The sequence below is a fragment of the Macaca fascicularis genome, chromosome 8 (genome assembly GCF_037993035.2).
Source record: "Macaca fascicularis isolate 582-1 chromosome 8, T2T-MFA8v1.1".
NCBI lineage: Eukaryota > Metazoa > Chordata > Mammalia > Primates > Cercopithecidae > Macaca > Macaca fascicularis.
In genome coordinates, this window is record NC_088382.1 from 131,254,511 (window position 1) to 131,273,075 (window position 18,565).

Here is an 18,565-nt window from a genome sequence, read left to right on the forward strand (position 1 = left end):
AGTCGGTATTTATTGTCTTTTTTTCTGATTATAAAAACATATTTATAATATTTGGAAAATACAAAAACATACACGGAATATAAATCAGTCATTCCCAGTATTAGAGATAGTCATGTTTAAACATCTTCACTTTTATAAAATTGGGATGTTACTGTACAAAATGGTTATTTTTTTAACGTGACATTTCTCCAAAATCCATGTGTTCTCTGAGAACACTGTCTTCAATAGCCAAGGGTGTCCCATTTTATAGAAATGCCGTGATTTATTTATCTATTGCCCTCATCATTTGATTTTAGGTTAAGGTTTTGTTATTATTTCTGAAGAATGCTGAAATAAACAAGCTTGCTTATAATATTTCTGCATATCTGATTTTTTTTTTCCTGCTATACGTTACTATAATAAACAAAATTGTCTAAATTTGTGCTGCTTTCAAGGGAAGCAGAAGAGAAAATTATAGACAAGGGTAATGATAATTAAGCAGTCTCTCCTCTCTCTCTCTGGTTTTCCAGATTTCCAAACCACACCAATTTTGGGGATTTCTACGTAATAATAAGTAACATTAAATGACGTATTATTTTTTACCAACAATCATTTTTTTAACCCCCCCTTCCTAAATTCATACCATTATAATCAGGAAAACAAAGTTCCCCCTTCCCTTAGAAAAAAAGGCAATTATCTTATCAAAAATATTTTATTTACAAAAAATTAATTATACTATACATCCTATACTGGAAATACATTGAATAATTGCTAAAATAAATACAGGCAATTGATTCAACTTTTTATAAGAATGAGAGAATTTGACATTTGAATGTTATCAAAGCTTAACTTAGAACATAAATAGTTAAAAAGGCAAACTCAAGTTTTCGTCTCATTTATTGGCATGGTGTGATTGTTTCCCACAAGCTCTCCAATCAGTGAGAGTCTTGAGTTTCAGAAGATGTACCTTTTTGTACTCTGAAGGTAGAATGTGCAGCTTTTTCTTAGGCAGGATAGATGTAACATAGATGACTGCAGAAAAAAAGAGGCAGAAAGGCAGGAAGCCCTTTTTTTTTTTTTAACACTTCTCCATGTGTCTCTGCCTCACCATAATGCTGTTTATTCAATTATTCATATATTCTGTTCAACACAGGTCTACACAGCACCAGCTACAATGCAAGGTCAATCGTGTAAAAAAATAAAACTGGATAATGGAGGCCTTGTAGTAACTGTATTAGCCAAGTTCAGAGTATTTGGTTCAACAATTTTTATATGTGCCAATCATTGATATACTCATTAAACCTTGATGTCACTTTTACTGTGTAGACATTTTTCTACAGGTCCAGAACAGGAAATAGGAAGCGATGATCTGTATAATTTAGAAAAAAAAAATTCCTCATTTTAAAGTAAAAGAGGATAGATACTTGGTGATTCTATCTGCCAATTTTGAATTTATGTGTTTTATAATTTATCCAACTCACCTGTGTAAACATTATACTACCATGTAAAGTGAACTGGCAAGTTGAAAAAAAAAAGACAGGCAAAACATGTTCAATGTATAGGTAGGACCCAGTAAATTCAGGCCACAGAACAAAACCTTTGATAAACTGCATTGTATGTGTCCAAATTATACAGATAATTTCTCCACTTTCCACTTGAGTTGGTCTGGGAAAACAATGCGAGAATCTCCAAAGATTATTCACCTTTGATACCCATGTTTCGTCCAGTGCTGGATGCCTACTGTTTTCTTTCAAAGACTATCATTCCCTTTTTAAAAAAATCTTATGAAAAAATTGCACTGCCTTTGGCCTTGATTTTCAATGATTTTTTTTAACGTACACACGAAAGTGTGTATTTTTACTTCCAAAGTGTGACAGGTATATTGGCCTTTTGTAAAAGAAATAAAAACAAAAAGTTAAAATGTTAAAAGTTTAAATACTTTTTTCACAGAAATAAACTATTCAATTTTAAAAGGTAGAGAAAGAGAAACATTTTATTCTTTCTATCATAAACATCAGTCAACCAAGCTTCACATTTTGGGCAGGATTTTTTAAGTATAAATTTTTTAAGAACTTACTTTATTTTAAAAAAGGAAGAACAGGTTTATTTTGGCAGAGAAGTAAAATATAGAATATGCAAAATTTGTCTTTAAGATTGGCATACAAAATTTAAAAACACAGTACAATTATATCAAAATACAGCACAGCCAACGGCCTTTAAAACTTCCTTTGGCATTTCATTTGGTAAAGTTAAAAAGAAAATTCTTCCTTAAAAAAAAAAAATTATCTATCAAAACAGTCCATAAGTTAGGTTGTATAGGTTGAAAGAACTTTTCCTTGAGTTTCCAAAATCCTTTTCTTCCATGATAACCCACATAAAGCATGGCTAGTGAGGTATATAGGGCAAAACACTTTCAGGCGGATGCACAGTAAAGAAAAAGTGCATAAACAAAGAATTCATCCCATTTTCATAGAAATAACAGGTTAAATCTGAGTTTCTTCTTGTTGATGTATTGTTTTACTTTGGCAGAATGAAAATAAACCCACATAAATGTCTTTGTTCAAGTCCCAGCAGCAGTGATATGTCTCCTTTGGTGGCATTATCTGATGCCACAATACTATACAGCCCCTAGAGGAACTAAGGTGTTGTGTGTGACTGCAAACATCAAACCATGGAAGATCATACATCAAGCACCATGTCATACTGTTGTCCCTTCTTCCGCCTGCCACACTTGTTGATGAGAACAACATACAGCGTCAAAAGCATGACCCAATAGCATGCATAGAGCAACGTTCCAACAATGAGAACTGTCTGTTTGGATTCTGAAAATGGCCTTTTAGATTCCTTATAAATGGTGAAAATCACACCACCCAGGAGGATTGTAAACCAAACTGACACTGGAATGAGTCCTATGAAATTAACCACAATGGTTTTCCTTCCTGATGTGCCCCACCCAGCTTTGTTTATTGTTGCAATTGCAAACATCTTGGCGGGAAGTAAACTTGACATGTATAACACTGAGTAGAGAGACATGAAGACCATGACGATATTTCCTCTAAGGCAGCTGGCAAAAGATGATTTTATGAGACCTACTAGCTGGACAGTTAACAAGAAGAGGAGAATGTTCCAAATTTTACCCCGGTAGAAGAGCTGGATTACTGTGGCAATGAGAAAGAAAGGAAAGAATCCAGTGATAATCGCTTCATAGGTCATCCACAAGTGATGTTTGTGAAACCACATTGCATTGTACAGCCACTCTCGGAAGTAGGACTTGCTCCAACGGGTCTGCTGGTTCAGCCATCTGAGATATTCTATAGGTGTTTCAGTAAGGCACTTGGATCGAGCTGTGTATTTTGTTGCATAGCCCAGACTCAGCACCCGGTTCGTGAGATGCCTGTCATCACCAAAGCTACACTGGTTGCCCATAAATTCTTGATTGTACCAATCTTCCACAAACTCATGCAACAAGGAGTTTCTGTACATTCCCAGAGGTCCACTAATGCACTGGACACACCCAAAATAAGACTGACAGGCCCTTTCTATATTAAAAGCCATCCAGTATCTCACACTGCTGAGGAATGAGATCCAGGAATCATACTTGTTTAAAATCTGCAAGAAGAAAAACATAAGTAAAAGGTAAGCTTTAGCTAAAAATTCCAGCAAAACCTGTTCCATCCTGAGGTAACTACCTGGAGTAAGATTTGTTATTTTATTCTCCTATTTTGGCATCCTTCCTCTTTTTGGTGTGGTTATTTTATGTTTTCTCTGATTCTCTGATTCTGTTACTAATTTGTTACGTTGTATGCATGTGTTGCGATTCTTTGATGGTGAATATCTTTTTCTATTTCATCCTCTATCCGCTTTCTGCTATTCTTACTCTGTTTGTTGTGTTATCATATTGAGATATTTATTTATTTAGAGATGGAGTCTCTATTTATTTAGAGACTGCACTCCAGTCTGTCACCCAGACTGGAGTGCAGTGGCATGATCTCGGCTCACTGCAACCTCCACCTCCCTGGTTCAAGCGATTCTCCTGCCTCAGCCTCCCCGGTAGCTGGGGACTACAGGTGGGTGCCACCAGGCCTGGCTAATTTTTGTATTTTTAGTAGAGACGGGGTTTTGCCATATTGGCCAGGCTCGTCTTGCTTCTAACCTCAGGTGATCTGCCCACCTTGGCCTCCCAAAGTGCTGGGATTACAGGCGTGAGCCACCGTGCCTGGCCAAATTGAGATTTTTTTTTTTAGGCTTTAGTTCTCAATTCCTAAACTCTTTTCTCCCAGGCACTCTTTCATAACATCTAAGATATGAATGTTTTTGGGTCCCAGTTCCTCCTGTGCTGGTTAATTTCAAACTGATCCTATCCTTGGCTATTAATTTTCCTCTCCTTTATCCATGCTTTTTGGCAATACCAGCAATAGGAGAGTTTCCCATGGCCTTCCTGCAAAATTTGAATCGTGAAATAATGCTTTATATAAAGGCTATTGAAAATTATCAGCTTTTTTGGCAATATTTCTAAATTCTCTCCTCTGTCTCAATTTTGTTCAGTTTTCGTCTGGATTTTGTAAGCTTCCTTTTCTTTAAAATCACCAGGCTATTTTTATGTCCCTTCTAATGTAATTTCTTTGCCTTTGCTATCAAACTACATATCTAAAATGGGTTATACAGCCAGATAATATCTAAATTTTAAAGTCTATTTTCCATGTGCTTTCTTACCTTTTGCTAAAGTCTAACCTCATATTTGCAAGGCAATCTTATTTTAATCTTCACATATTTTCACATATTCATTTTTCCAAATGTCAAATTATCTCCATTAATATTTGTTTCATTGTTTCTTCATCAATAACAAATGATGAACAATATTGGAAAACTACTTATCCATTCTTTGCCTCTCTCACTAGTATAAATTTGAGTCGCTGTTTTTTTTTATTCCTTTTTGACTCAGATCTTTTTTTTTAATCAACCACATATGGATCATCCTTTAGGTATATAGGTATAAGATATATATCAATTTCTTACCATACTTCTGTTTCTTTTTTCTTTTTTTTCCAGACCGAGTCTTACCCTGTCACCCAGGCTGAAGTGCAGGAGCATGATCTCGGCTCATTGCAACCTCCACCTCCCAGGTCCAAGTAATTCTCCTGTCTCAGCCTCCCAAGGAGCTGGGACTACAGTCATACGCCACCATGCCCAGCTAATTTTTGTATTTTTAGTAGGGATAGGGTTTCACCATATTGGTCAGGCTGGTCTCAAACTCCTGACCTCAGGTGATCCACCTGCCTCAGCCTCCCAAAGTGCTGGGATTACAGGTGTGAGCCACTGCATCTGGCTCATACTTCTATTTCTTAATCCTTGTAATGAAATAATTTTTAGCAGAACATGAAATATTAAGTTATGGCCCAAAGATAGATGGTGGAAATCATTACACATTTATTTTAACTTGCATATAACTTATCAGCTACTACAGAAATGGGTTATACCCCAGGACTAAGCAAGAAAGTTCTAAATTATATTTCAATTTACATAGGAAAAGAGGCAGTGAAGCAGATCCAAGGTACATTTCAATGTGTCTCAAGCACCAAGAACAACACCTGGCACAGAGTTAGTGTTTAATAAATGTATGTTCAATGAGTCAATGAGTAAAAGTGCTCTTAAAAGTGTTTCATGCAAAAAAAAAAAAAAAAAATGAAGCCATGTACCTGGACATCTCCCCCAACACCTCCAACCATAGGATCTTCTTCTAAAACTTTTACCATCTCCACAGATGAGGCTGGGTCAAGCATAGTATCTGAATCACAAACCTGCAAAGAAGAAAATGAAAAATGAGTTAAAGAACTATAAATACATGCCCTGTAGTCAAAATTTCACATACATACTGTGTTCTCATCTTACTGTCACAAGGCCTCAGTAAGACATATGATGGTGATAACAGAGGCCTTGTTATATCATGGCCAACACAAAGAGCCTATTTTTCAGCAAACTCAGTATTTAAGTTGATGGTATTGCTGGGTAGAACAGCTGAAGTGATGTGCTAAGTATGACTTGTAGCGTGATCAACTTGTCCCAGTTTGCCATACATGCTCCCCATTTTGTCAATGAAAGTCTCACATCCCAGGTAACCTCCAGTCCTGGCAAACTGTAATGGGTGGTCCCCCTAGAGGTCTGTTTAAGGAAAAAAAAAATGTTTTTTAGTTACCTTCAATAAGCCTTTTAGGCTTTTTTGTCTTTCAGGTCTGAATGGTAAGAAAATTCTATGACGTTATTGAAAGGGAGACATATTTAATGATTTTACCTTTCATTTTAATATGGTAAATAAATGACAGGACAGCAATTCTCCTACATAGGATTGTGTAATTCTAAAGCAATAGTATAGCTCTAAAGATTATATAATTCTAAAGTTTATATGACCTGGGCTTAGCAAATGACACTGCATCAGGAAGGGAATTTGCAGGACCTTCAACACCTTTTTATTCTAAAGTATTAAGTGTTCGTCTAGCCCTCTGAATTTAAAAGTGGATATAAATCACTTTAAGCTATTCTGGAAATGCCCATTGTTGTTTTTAAACACAATCTTTCTATGAGCCAAACAAAAGCAAGTCTGAAACCAGACCAACCACAACTTCAAGAAAATTGTTGGAATTAGTTTATAACTGTGTATTCCTAACAGACATTTCTATTGGAGGCTCAAGGGCACAGGGCTATAAACTGTGCTTTTCTTTCCAGACCGATTTCCAAATCAATTGAAAAATTAAACAGAAGAATAACAAAGCAAATGGAAAACCAGACTATTACCTGTACACTTACAAAGCTGATATGGAGAATAGGGCTTTATATGTGGAAAAGTGGGCTTCATAATTCTATTTCCCAGAATTACTCAGTCCTGGAGACTTGACTCAGTCCCAGAGAAGCTCTCAGTGGGACTAGCCTCCTGCAGATACAGTGTATGGCCCTTCAAAAGGTACAGCTGATACCTGTTCCTGGGGGATTGTCCACTCCCAAAAGCCAGGCAGAAAGAGCTGGGCTTCCCCTTATTCCTTCCACACTCACTAATAAGATTAAGTCATTCCTTTTCTCTTAGGAAAGGAGTGAGACAGCTGGAAAAGGCTGGTGGGTTATACCTGCCAATGGAGCTTCCTCCATATGATCAGAGAAAATCAGAAATAGAAAAAAAGTAGGAAAAAAAAGTCCCCATCTCTCTATCCCTGCAACATTCACTAATTGGACATACTATTTTCTGCTGAATGCCACGAAGTCTTAACAAATATAAATTGATCAGAATTGTCATGTGATTAATCAGCCTGACATCCCCATTCAATGAATGGCATGATTGGCAGAGACTGAGTATTTATTATCTGCAATTCCCATTATTCTGCCATCAAGTCTGACTATACTGGTCAGACTGAATCAAGATTTAGCCAATTTTTAAAATATCAAAATAAATTATTTAACAGTTCTGCAAACTACTCTATAAACATAGTATTTCAACCTGAGCAACAAAGTGAGACCCTGTCTCACAGAAAATAGTGTTTGATATGCCAGTTTTGAATTAAAAAAAAAAAAGAAATTAACCAATTAGTTGAAGCATAAAGTCTCAGAATTAAAGGGGACTCTAGATAATGTAGCATGAGTCCCTCACATTAGTAACTAAGGAATCCCAACATTTTTAAAAGCATCTAGGCTGGGTGCAGTGGCTAACACCTGTGTTATGAAGAGCCGTGGGAAGCCAAGGCAGGGGGATTGTTTGAGCCCAGGAGTTTGAGACCAGCCTGGGCAACACAGCAAGACCCCATCTCAAAAAAATAATAAAATAAAATAAAAAATAAAAGTATCTACCTCAATTTTACTAATAGCTTTTTTATTTTTCTGAAAAGGTTTCATGTTAATGAAGAATGCTGGTGAAAATAGCAATTTAAATGCATTATTGGAAATTATAATGTATGGAGTATATGGGGCATCAGAAAGTGAACCTATCACCCTTCTAGGTTTAATTATAGCAATTGTGGCGTTAACTTTTTAAAACTTTATTCTCCTTATTTAGAAGCACTCATTTTCTAAATGAAACCCTAATTATTATTTTTGTCATTCCATTTAGGTTCAGCATAGTCTCACTTATTTTAAGAAAAAAAAAATCAGGCAGAAGCTAGGCATTCGTTTTTCATTATAAAAAAACAGAATTTTACCGACACTTGGGTTTGTATCCAAGCATCCCAAGTCTCCAGAACCTAGAATAATTCCCCCGAAAGTAATGTTTTGCCTCTCCCATGCCCTGTCTATCCCTGGTTTGTATGGTTTGTATGTGGCTACGAGCTGGGCAGCAGGTCTGTGATGAGGCTAGAAAAAGGTGAAGGAAGAAAGTCTAACTCATCTTTAACCTCCAGCATCCTGATTTTTATGACCACACCCACCTCTGTTGACTCAAGCTGGAAAAGGTAAAACCAGGCTAAAATAAGACTAAAAACAACAGGAAGGGGGCAATCCAGAGTTAATGTTCAAATAACTCCGTCTGCTTGTGAGCACAAGCAAGCCAGGAGAACTGCCTCTTTGAAATGACTACACTGGAACCAAATTTATGAAGTTCTGCATATTTAAATTGGTTCCTGCCCCTCCCAATTTCCAATAGCAGAGTGCCAGAAGTTCTCTGAGAGAGATTGTTCACATGGTGAATGTAGCTGTATCAGAAAGAAAAGCTCAGAAATCTCTTGGGAAAGGGTTTATTATCAAGGGATTGAACAGCTTTAAAATTTTTCAATTTCTGGATGCTGTTTGGTGATAGAATGCCAGCTAGAAAGTCATGGTCTTTGACAGTTTGTGAAAGCATGTGTATTCACGGACACAAGGGAATTTACTCAGTAGGGTGTAAAGAGCATAACTTTTGCCCTTCTTAATTCCATACAGCAAGAAGAGGCTTTCTAGCCATCTCCTCACTCATCAATAACAAGAATGTAGTTTCGTGAATGTCAGCTAGTTATCCCTGGATTAGAATCTGTGGGAGACATGCACCAGTTCAAGGAGAACTGAACCTCGCATAAGGAAAAACTACAGGACAGCATTTGCACACAGGAAAGAGAACAAACTGAAACATCTTTTTGGCCACACTAAGTGCATCAGTGTAATTTGTTGAAACCACATGATCCCTAGTTATAAGATTTCTCACTAGAAGATACGGAAATGAAGCAAGTCACCAACTTTTGAGTAAATGAAACACGTCAAGACGAGAACACATTATTTAGAAGAACCAGCCACCTCAGTCTTAACCACAGAATCATCCACTAAATTGCATAAGACCATCACTCTTCGTGCCTCACTACTCCAGCCAAGAGTTAATTCCCTCCATTTCCTCCCTATCTAAAACAGGGATTGGCAAACCAAGGCCTACTGGTCAAGTCTAGACTGCCACCGGTCTTCATATGGGTCATGGGCCAAGAATGGTTTTACATTATTCAATAGTTGAAAAAAAATCAAAAAGAATATTTTGTGACACATGAGAATTATATAAAATTAAAATTTTAGTGTCATAAATAAGCTTTTATTGGAATTCAGCCTTTCCTGCTCATTTACTTACTATTTATGGCTGCTTTTAATCCTGCAACAGCAAAATTGGCTAGTTACAACAGAGACCATATAGCCTGCAAAGCCTAATATTTACTATTTAGCCTTTTATAAGCAAAGTTTGCCAACCCTGGGTTCAAAATAACTGGTTACAGGAGGAAGGTTCTGCTTTCTTAAAAATAACAGTGAAGTTGAGATTAAATATGTTTGAAGCCCAATTTTAATTTAGTAGATTTTGCAAAAGCTGTCTCCATCTCCCTGTGTTAGGAAAAGCCTGAAATATAGGATATTAATAAATTAGATTTTCTTCAGCCAAGATTTTGCCTATTACAAGAGCAAGTACCACATGAACAAACTCAAATTTATCTGGAAGCCATCTATAGCATTCCTGTCTGTTCTAATTTATCTCACTAATCTTAGAGTTAATTTATCTCACAACAATCTAAATAAAAATCTCCTGCAGAAATACTATTATCTATTCCACCAGATGCCTTTCAAATTTTAAGATCCAAGTCTAAAATGCCAAATCTCCATGTTTTACTTTTAATGTCTTCTTTTTTCAGACTGATGGATCTCCTCACTTCCTCCCATACCACTTCAAAGGGCATTGACAGCTAACACAGCAAGAGAGAAATCTTAATTACTCTGGCTGCCTTCAATGAGGAAACAGGTTGAAAATAAATCAAAACTTTTTCTTTGGCTACTGGCTTCACCTTTTTCCTGCTTGTAAGGCTTAACCCTTCATCTTAACCTTCACCCTTCATCTTAACCTTGACCCAGTGAGACTATCTCTAGAATGTGTAGAATTTGTTCTTGGTTCCTCCTACAACTTAATCCAAAAGTAAATAGAAATTCTGCATTCCCCGCCCCCCCACCGCAGCCCAATTTCTCTAGTAAAAAGGGGTAATGGCAGGAACAAAAAATTCCACAAATACTTACTTAGTAAATACAAGATGTTACCATTCCCCCTGAACTCCTACCAGTACAACCTCAGAGCAAACATACTACTGAAACAAACAAACAAAAAAAGTACTATATAAGGCCTTGGAATCAAATTCATCTGGATCCCAATCCACCATTAACCAGTTATGTAAACTTGGACCGGTTTCTTCACTACAGACTCCTTACCTCCTGAGCTTCCATTCTGTAGGTAAAAAATATGGTTAATCATACCTACACCTCATAAGTTTGTTGTAATGGTTAGTTAATAAGATAATGATTGTAAAGCTCTTAATAATGGCTAGCTCATAAAAATGCTCAATAAATGGAACTCATATATACTAAAAAGTAGGCCACAATACATGCAAGATTTGGGGGAAACAAAACAGTGAGGACAGAAGTTGACTTTACAATGATGGAATATTATACACAATTTAACATTTCTCATACAACCAAAAAAAAAAAAAATCCAAAGCTCTAGTGCATGTTCATTAATTATATTACAACAAACTTCTAAGACTTTATCAAGATTGTATAACTTTATTTTTTAATCTTGATTTTCTATTTATATGAATTCTAGATGAATAGAATTTACATATAAACATAGCTAAGTTAAGCAGCCTCAAATTAAGCAGCAAATGCAAAATCATAAAATCTAAACATTTTAGAGCTATAAATCTTTTTGAAATTAATGAATAAAACCATTCCAGAAAAAAAAAAAGTCCTCAATGAAAACATCATCTTTCCTTTGTGAAGGGAACAGGGGATGGGGAGGAGGTTCTTCTCTTGTAGTAATTTGGTTTATGGTACAGGATCTCAAATCTGGCCAACAGAAAGCCTTTACGTCATAGACACCTATGCAGTTTGGTACTTCATTGTAATTCTTCTTAAAAGGAATTAGGAATATACAAGCATTCCTTAGTAGAATGAATTATCCAAATTATTATAAAATAATTCCTGCCTTCCGACAACCAATCTCTTCCAATTATTAAAGTGAAAAAAAAAAGGAGTCATTTGGTTATTCTCTTTTCCTTTCTAGGAAAGTTGAAAATGAGCGAAAGTTATAAAAGGTGCAAAACAAAGGTGAGGAGCCAACTGGCAAAGTGAGAAACCAAATGCTGTCACCTCTAAGGCTTAAACCATGAAGGACCCTTATTCCAAATGTTTGAAATTCTCATTCTAAAGAAGAGAATCAGGAAAGCTCATAATGGTGCCCTTAAATCAAGATTTATATTCGAGAAGCAATCTGGGGGAAAAAGGCAGATTAAAAGTGAGAGTGAGAAACATAACAGTAACCGACAAATGAAAATTCTGATATCGCTTTTTCTTTTGATCTTGCTCTAGCAGAGCTTCAGGATGTTGCCAGATAGAATTAAGATGTCAGAAGAATTACACCAATACTGACTTAACAATCTTGAGCTGAAGGAGATCTTAGAGATCATCTGGTCTACTACCTCAATGGATGATTCATTAAGGCCAGGACCACAGCAGGTAAACAACAAAGTTGGGTACAGAATTCAGATTTCCTCATTCCTATTTCAGTGAGCTCTTAGCCTTATCCTCCAAAATGAAAGACACAAATAAACTTACTATTCTCAATAGTGGCCCACAGAATATTTCAGTTGCTCAGGCTTTCTATACAGAACAGAACAGGAACCAGTCAAATGTTATACACAGTTGATTATCATTATTTATGGTAGTTATATTACATAAAGTTGCCAGGAACATTGAACTGGAAAATGCTGAAAATGTGCTTCTAGCAGAAACACAGGGCTAGGTTCCTCCGAACCTCTGGCCACAACATTTTTGACAACACATAATCTTGTTTTACCTATGCTTCTGTTTATATGTACCTTATTTAATATACATACGGTTGGTTCATTAATATTGAACTCATGTCCAACAGCATGGTATCTCATGCCTAAAGGAAATTCATCTGCACAAGGTGTATCAGTCTTCTTGTGCTTAGGAGCGCTAGATAGCATTTCAGCATTACAGTTCGAGGCCATGTTAAACAGCTACACCGCCAAGGAAAAGCACAAAAAAGGGGAAAATGTGGCACTAAAGAGACCATGAAGAGGATAATTGTTTACAGTATAAAAGCTGAAACAAGAAGCCAAAGCATCACCTTGTTTGACCTCAGCTGGAACATGCACACTGGACAAGTCAAATTTTTTGCCATTGTGTGCTTGTTAGCAAATGATCACCTAATGACTGCAATTATTGATTTTAGGGTTACAAGTACATTTTACCAAGTAGACAAATTTACAAATACAGAATCCAGTAATAATCACAGTCAACTCTACTGTTATCAATAATAAAGCCTTACTTTTTTCCAACTCAGAGAATTCTGGATATGTAGAATGCTATGAGATTAAATCAATAATCACATTTCCTCCTATAATCTTCCAGCTTAGAAGATGTTCTTATTTGTTATATATTTTCTACCTAGGAAGTCCCTCATGCACACATCAGGGGATTTTTTTGTTTTCCTTTGTCTCATAGACTGGTGGCCACTTGAATTGTAATATGCATGTTCAGTAAGAGTTAGGAATAAAGCAATTATATAATCAAGACATCAATATATTTTAAGTTTTCTGATACCATTACATTAAAAAAGATAAAAAATTAACATAATCCCAAAGTGTTCTAAAAACAAGGGAAAAATAGAAAAATATACATTGGAAAGTGTCAATTGGTTGGTATTTGTTTAAGATAACTTTAATTTTGCTTATTGTACTTTTTTAATACTTTTGAAACATGCTGCCATAAGCCTGTGTTACTTTTGTAAATAAAAAAGCCAATATAAACACTACTTCAAAGAGGTACACCAAACTTTTGTCCAACACTAAGCCATACGCAGAACAGGTCAGAATCTACCCATTTTTTAAAACAAAGTTTCTCTAGAAAATACACTGACTATGAATTTTAAAAATCTTGCTCATTCTCCTTTAAAAAAAATTCATTCCCTTCAACTCTTTTTTTTTTTTTTTTTTTCCTTTTTTTGAGACAGGGCCTTGCTGTGTTACCCAGGCTGGCATGATAATGGCTCAGTATAGCCTCGACCTCCTGGACTCTAGTAATCCTTCCACCTCAGCCTCCCAAGTAGCTAGGACCAGAGATGTGTACCACCAAGTCCAGCTAATTTTTTTTTTGTAGAGATGAGGTCTCCCTATGTTGCCTAGGCTGGTCTCGAACTTCTGGGCTCAAGCAATCCTCCCGCCTTGGCCTCTTAAAGCACTGCCCTTATAGGCATGAGCCACCACACTGGCCCTCCTTAACTTCTTTTCTCAATTTATTTTTTCCCTTCCTGTTTTCTATCTTCATCTCTGAAAGCACCCATGGGCATCATCAGATAAATTTGCTACCACACTGGGTTTCTCCTTGACTACTGACTCCCTCACTGCTCTATGTCAGCATTAATTATTTGAACAGCTACAAGGCTGAGAGAGCAGTCAGTAGAGAAGACTAGAGATGAAAGCTGAGACAGATAGAGTTAGAGCTGGTAACTGAGAAAGCTTTATTCCCGAGGAGACAAGAGGAAGCAGGTCCAGTGGTCTCAAGGGCATAGATCAAAAGTATAACCTTGAAACAAGAAGTGAGGTTGGATACTCTTGAAACAGTTTAAGAAGAGAGTAAAGATGATCTTGACAGCATTCAGAATCAGTACTTTTGACTTTCTCCTTAATAAGAGGCAAGGTCATCTGTTAGTAGTTAAGCAGAGAGGAGTTTGGATAGGGTTTTGGGAAAGTGGTGAAGGTATGAAATAATAGGTTATGAAAGCAATAAGCAAGACATCTATTCAAGACCAAGTGAAAAGAGTGCTGAAGAGTGCCAAGGATTCGGCTGCAACTGGAAACCAATCCTTTTGGCCATCTCTCTCCACAGTTAAGCAGAATTCTCCAGCAAGTTTGTGAGCATGGTCACTTTCTTACCCAGCCCCCATCTTCTCTTGCATATTACCACCTGACCTTCACTTCCTTCTTTCCCTAACCAGCCTGCACTCCAAGTTCCATCACTTGTAATGCTTAGCAGCCAACATCCTCAAACCCTTTTTCCCTTGTCTTTCTGCGGTTTCTGCTTTGTAATGCTCAAACCCTGGGTCAGTCAGAATAGAAGATGGCAGTGTTTAGTGTTGTGGATTGAACCTTAGGAAATTGCCATTTTTACAGGTCAAATATGGTTAAATATCGAGGGATTTACTGAGGAATGGAAAGATGGAATTACCAGTTTCAGAATGCTAAGACATTTGTACTCCTGTGTGAGTGCTTGGAACTGGCTGAGAGTCCCAGAAGGCATCAGGGCCCAGTTAAGAGCCGCTGGTCGGGTCAGTATATCTGGAGACTTCCCCTATCTCAGCCTGGAGGAAGAAAAGTTCTCAAGCCTAATTAGGGCCCTAGCAGGAGCCTTACTCTAATATTTCATATTTTGTATTATTTTTTTCCTGGACAGGCACAGCATAAAGTTGTCAAGGATACAAACAAATTCAAAACAAAAATGATGGGAGAAGAGGGTTTGGGAGGAGCAGGTTTAAAGAAAAGTAAGAAAAAACCCATACAATGAGGCCTTGATTAGAAATGACAAATGTGGCAATTGTTTTAACTAAAAGACAAAATATCAAAACAGATGTTTTCTCATTTAAAGCCCAGAACTTCATTTTTCATATCCTCTATAAGTTCTCATCATCCTTTCCCTTTGAAAATAGCCTATTATCCTCTCATCCAAGCCCAAAGTTATACTATGTAAATACCAAATGTCCAAAGATAACTCAAACTACCTTAGCTTGAAAGTTTTACCTTTGAGAAATTAGGAGAAACTTGACAGAGAAATGCTCCCAACTGTCTAGAAGGGAGATTAACATGCAGATTAACATAATGAAGAAATGCCTCTAAACTCTTCAGACATCAACTGAAATTAGTCATATGGTGGCAATTGACAGGTACTATAATTTGAGTAAGGACTAAATGGTAATAAATAACAATAGTAATATAAAAAGCTTTCATTCTATCAATGATAATATCATAAATAACTTTTGCCAAACTCTTGGAATACATTAATTTATTCTATCCAGAAAACTGAGACTCAGAGAGGTGGTCTGGCCCGTGGTCAACCAGCTAGTAATCTCTATGATTAGAACTTTGGTCAATTGACTCTAAAGCCAATGTCCATTCCTATCTCACTACGTGACAACCACTAGGCATGACTCTGTGGCTGTAAAGGACCCTAAAGAATAGGATGGGTTTTCTAAAAACCAGAATTTCACTAGAAATTCTTGAGGAGAGGAAAACCATCCCAGTGCCTTTCTTAAACCAGAGACATTTTTCCCCTCGCAATACCATCATGGCCAAAATCTAATTATTATAAAGTATCTGCAGAAAATTAAAACTAGAAACTCACAGGGACCCTACTAATGTTCTAAAGAAGGAAGCTTCAATGAGAACCAGGAGAGGAGAACCCCTATAGTGAGCTGTCAGGAAATTAATGGGAGACACAGCCTGCCTAATTTTCATGCAGGCAAACACCATCACAAATGCTTTCAAAGGTCAAGTTGCAGTGAGTGAGGTAATGCTGTTTGGAGAGTGAAATAAACATTACTTTGCTTTTGCTCTAAGATTTTTTTCCCCCCATTTTTTGTTTTCCTTTTCCTTCTCTCAATTTTAATTTTTTTTTTTTGCTCTTTTAAATCAAAATTGTTCTCACCACCCTTATTTTGCCCAGTCTCTGCAAAAAACATTTTATAGCCTCCCTTCAGCCTGCAGATTTTCTCAAGACCCTTCTGCTCAGGCAGACACTATATTCTTACAAAGCTGGAGAGTTTTAGAGTGTGGAAAATGACGTTGGATTTGACTTGGCAGAATCAAGGGGGCAAAGAAGGTAAGAGGGGGGAGAGAAGGGAAGGAAGGAAGGGTCTCCTGTCAAAATAATCCTGATTTTTAACCAATAACACGGCACAAATTAAGCATTTTCATAGATAGTCTCAACAGTTTTACAAGATTTTTTTTTCTCTTTTTCAAAATGTGCTTTCAACAGTCATGCTATTTTCAAATGAACTGAAAGAAGTACTGTGTTCAGAAGGGACAAGGATGGGCTATAGCATATGACTGGACAGATACAAAAGCTGCTTTATTTAAATGTATGTTTGCCCTGGCAGTAATTTGGAGACCTACCTGTACATAATCCACACTTCGTCCCAGTGCTCTGAAGGCTGTGTACATGACTTCTCTTTTTCCACCCCATTTTTGCATGATGCAGATACTTTTGTTGGACAAGACCAATTGCGTTACGTGTTGCGAGCTTTCTTTATGTGACTCATCCGTCTCACCGGGACCCTTTTCGTGGAAGTTGTTCTTCCAGATATAAGTGGCTGATTTGTCTCTGCCCATGACTTCACTGAAGATGTCCATCATGTAAAGGTCATCTTCTGAGTTCCCATCTATGACCATGACAACTTTAATCCCAGGGTAGGTTAGCCTTTTCACAGATTGCAAACATTTTCTTAAGTAGTCTGGATCTTCTTGATAGGCAGCGATGCAAAGGGCAACTGTTTTGTTCAACTTTATGGGGGTTTCTAGGGATTTTTTCATTTTCCGGTGCTCCAAAAAGGCAAACAGGCTTTGGATGATGAGGTGTGATGCCAAAAAGGCACCATACAGTCCAAAAGAGAAATAGTAATTATCCGTTTGGATAAACTGGTAGCCAACAATATAAGCAGCTGTGATTCCAAGGAGGAGAGAGACTCCAAAGAGTGTGGTTCCAATTATCCTCAGGATACATAGAAACCTCTCACAATGCATCTGTAATATAATCAAATGATACTTTGGTTAACCATGATTGTCCCACACTTGTTATATACCTAGTATCACGGGGAGAGCATTGGACTAGAAGCATTCAGGAGTTTTAACACTCAGTTTTTCACCCAACTCATTGTGTGACTTTCTGCACTTCAGTTTGCTCATCTGCAAAATAGCGATAAGGATGCCCTTCTAGTATACCTCAGGGAGTTGTTTCAAGGGTCAAATGAGATGATGGTACAGGATACTACTGAAAACCAATGTATTAAACGAATACTGCATACATTGCTTTAATGTGTTAGATCACTTGCCTAAGGCTGTACTCTATATATGTGGTCATAGCCAGGTGTGGACCCTGAAGTTTCTAACACCCAAAGCAGTCATTCTTCTATATAGTCCCCTCACCCCTTGATACTGGCCAGTGAAAAACATCCACTGGAGATTTTGCTAAATTTCTCATGTGTAATTTAATCTCACCTCCAAAGCGTATTCCTCAACTTAAATCCTTTCATGCAGCCAGCTGAGATTGGAGATCAGGATACTGGATTCTAGTACTAGCTCATTAATTAACTGTGTGACCTCGGGTGAGTCCCTATACCTCTCTGGGTCTCAGTTGTTGTTTTGTAAAAATAACTGTTAAATGAGGGATTTTAGAATTGATTATTTCTGAAGTTCCCACTGATACTAAAAATCTTCCATCCCTAAGTACCTTGCATAGATATCTATCAAAGCCCTCATAATTCTGAATTGTACTCCTTTGTTCCAATGTCTATCTCCTCCATCCACCATCACCAATACTAGATGATTAGATCCGGAGCATCACGAACCTTACTAGAACACAGTAAACACAATAAATGTTTATAGAAATAGTGAACACATTAAAGGACAAATAACATCATGATTTATTTCAGCAAGTGAGTTTCCATCCTGTTAAAAGCTATAGTACATTAGACCTGAAACACATTTCCATTCAATAATAGTCAGTATTGTAGTCATCCCTAAATTTTGTCTATCTCCTGAAAAAAGTTTTAAACAACTCAGGGACCAAAGGACCATTTTTCCTAAAACATTTGTATTTCCCAAAGGATTTATATTTCCCAAAGCATTTCCGATGTTTACATTAAAGGGGTGGTTGGCAACCCTTTTTATTTTATTTTTTTCCTCCTGAAGTTTTATTTTCCTCCTCTTCCAAGGATGAACTATCAAAGAAGATATAATTGGTATAAATGTAACATCCTCATCTTTAGTCATTTGCATCCATTTTTGGCTTTTCTCATATTTGCACATATTTAGTGTTTAATCTTTTTCTT

The 18,565-nt window shown here is 36.9% G+C and overlaps 1 protein-coding gene across 1 annotated transcript in view; it reads right to left on the minus strand.

The window, feature by feature from the left end:
• Positions 1-680: 680 nt before the first annotated feature.
• HAS2 (hyaluronan synthase 2) overlaps positions 681-18,565 on the minus strand; it is a 28,648-nt gene continuing 10,763 nt past the window's right edge. The window contains exons 2-4 of the mRNA XM_005564005.5: positions 16,632-17,258; positions 5,676-5,777; positions 681-3,588 (exon numbers count right to left, since the gene is read on the minus strand). Coding sequence (XP_005564062.1) covers positions 2,659-3,588; positions 5,676-5,777; positions 16,632-17,258 — 1,659 coding nt within the window. The 3' untranslated portion in view covers positions 681-2,658. The remainder of the gene's footprint in view (positions 3,589-5,675; positions 5,778-16,631; positions 17,259-18,565) is intronic.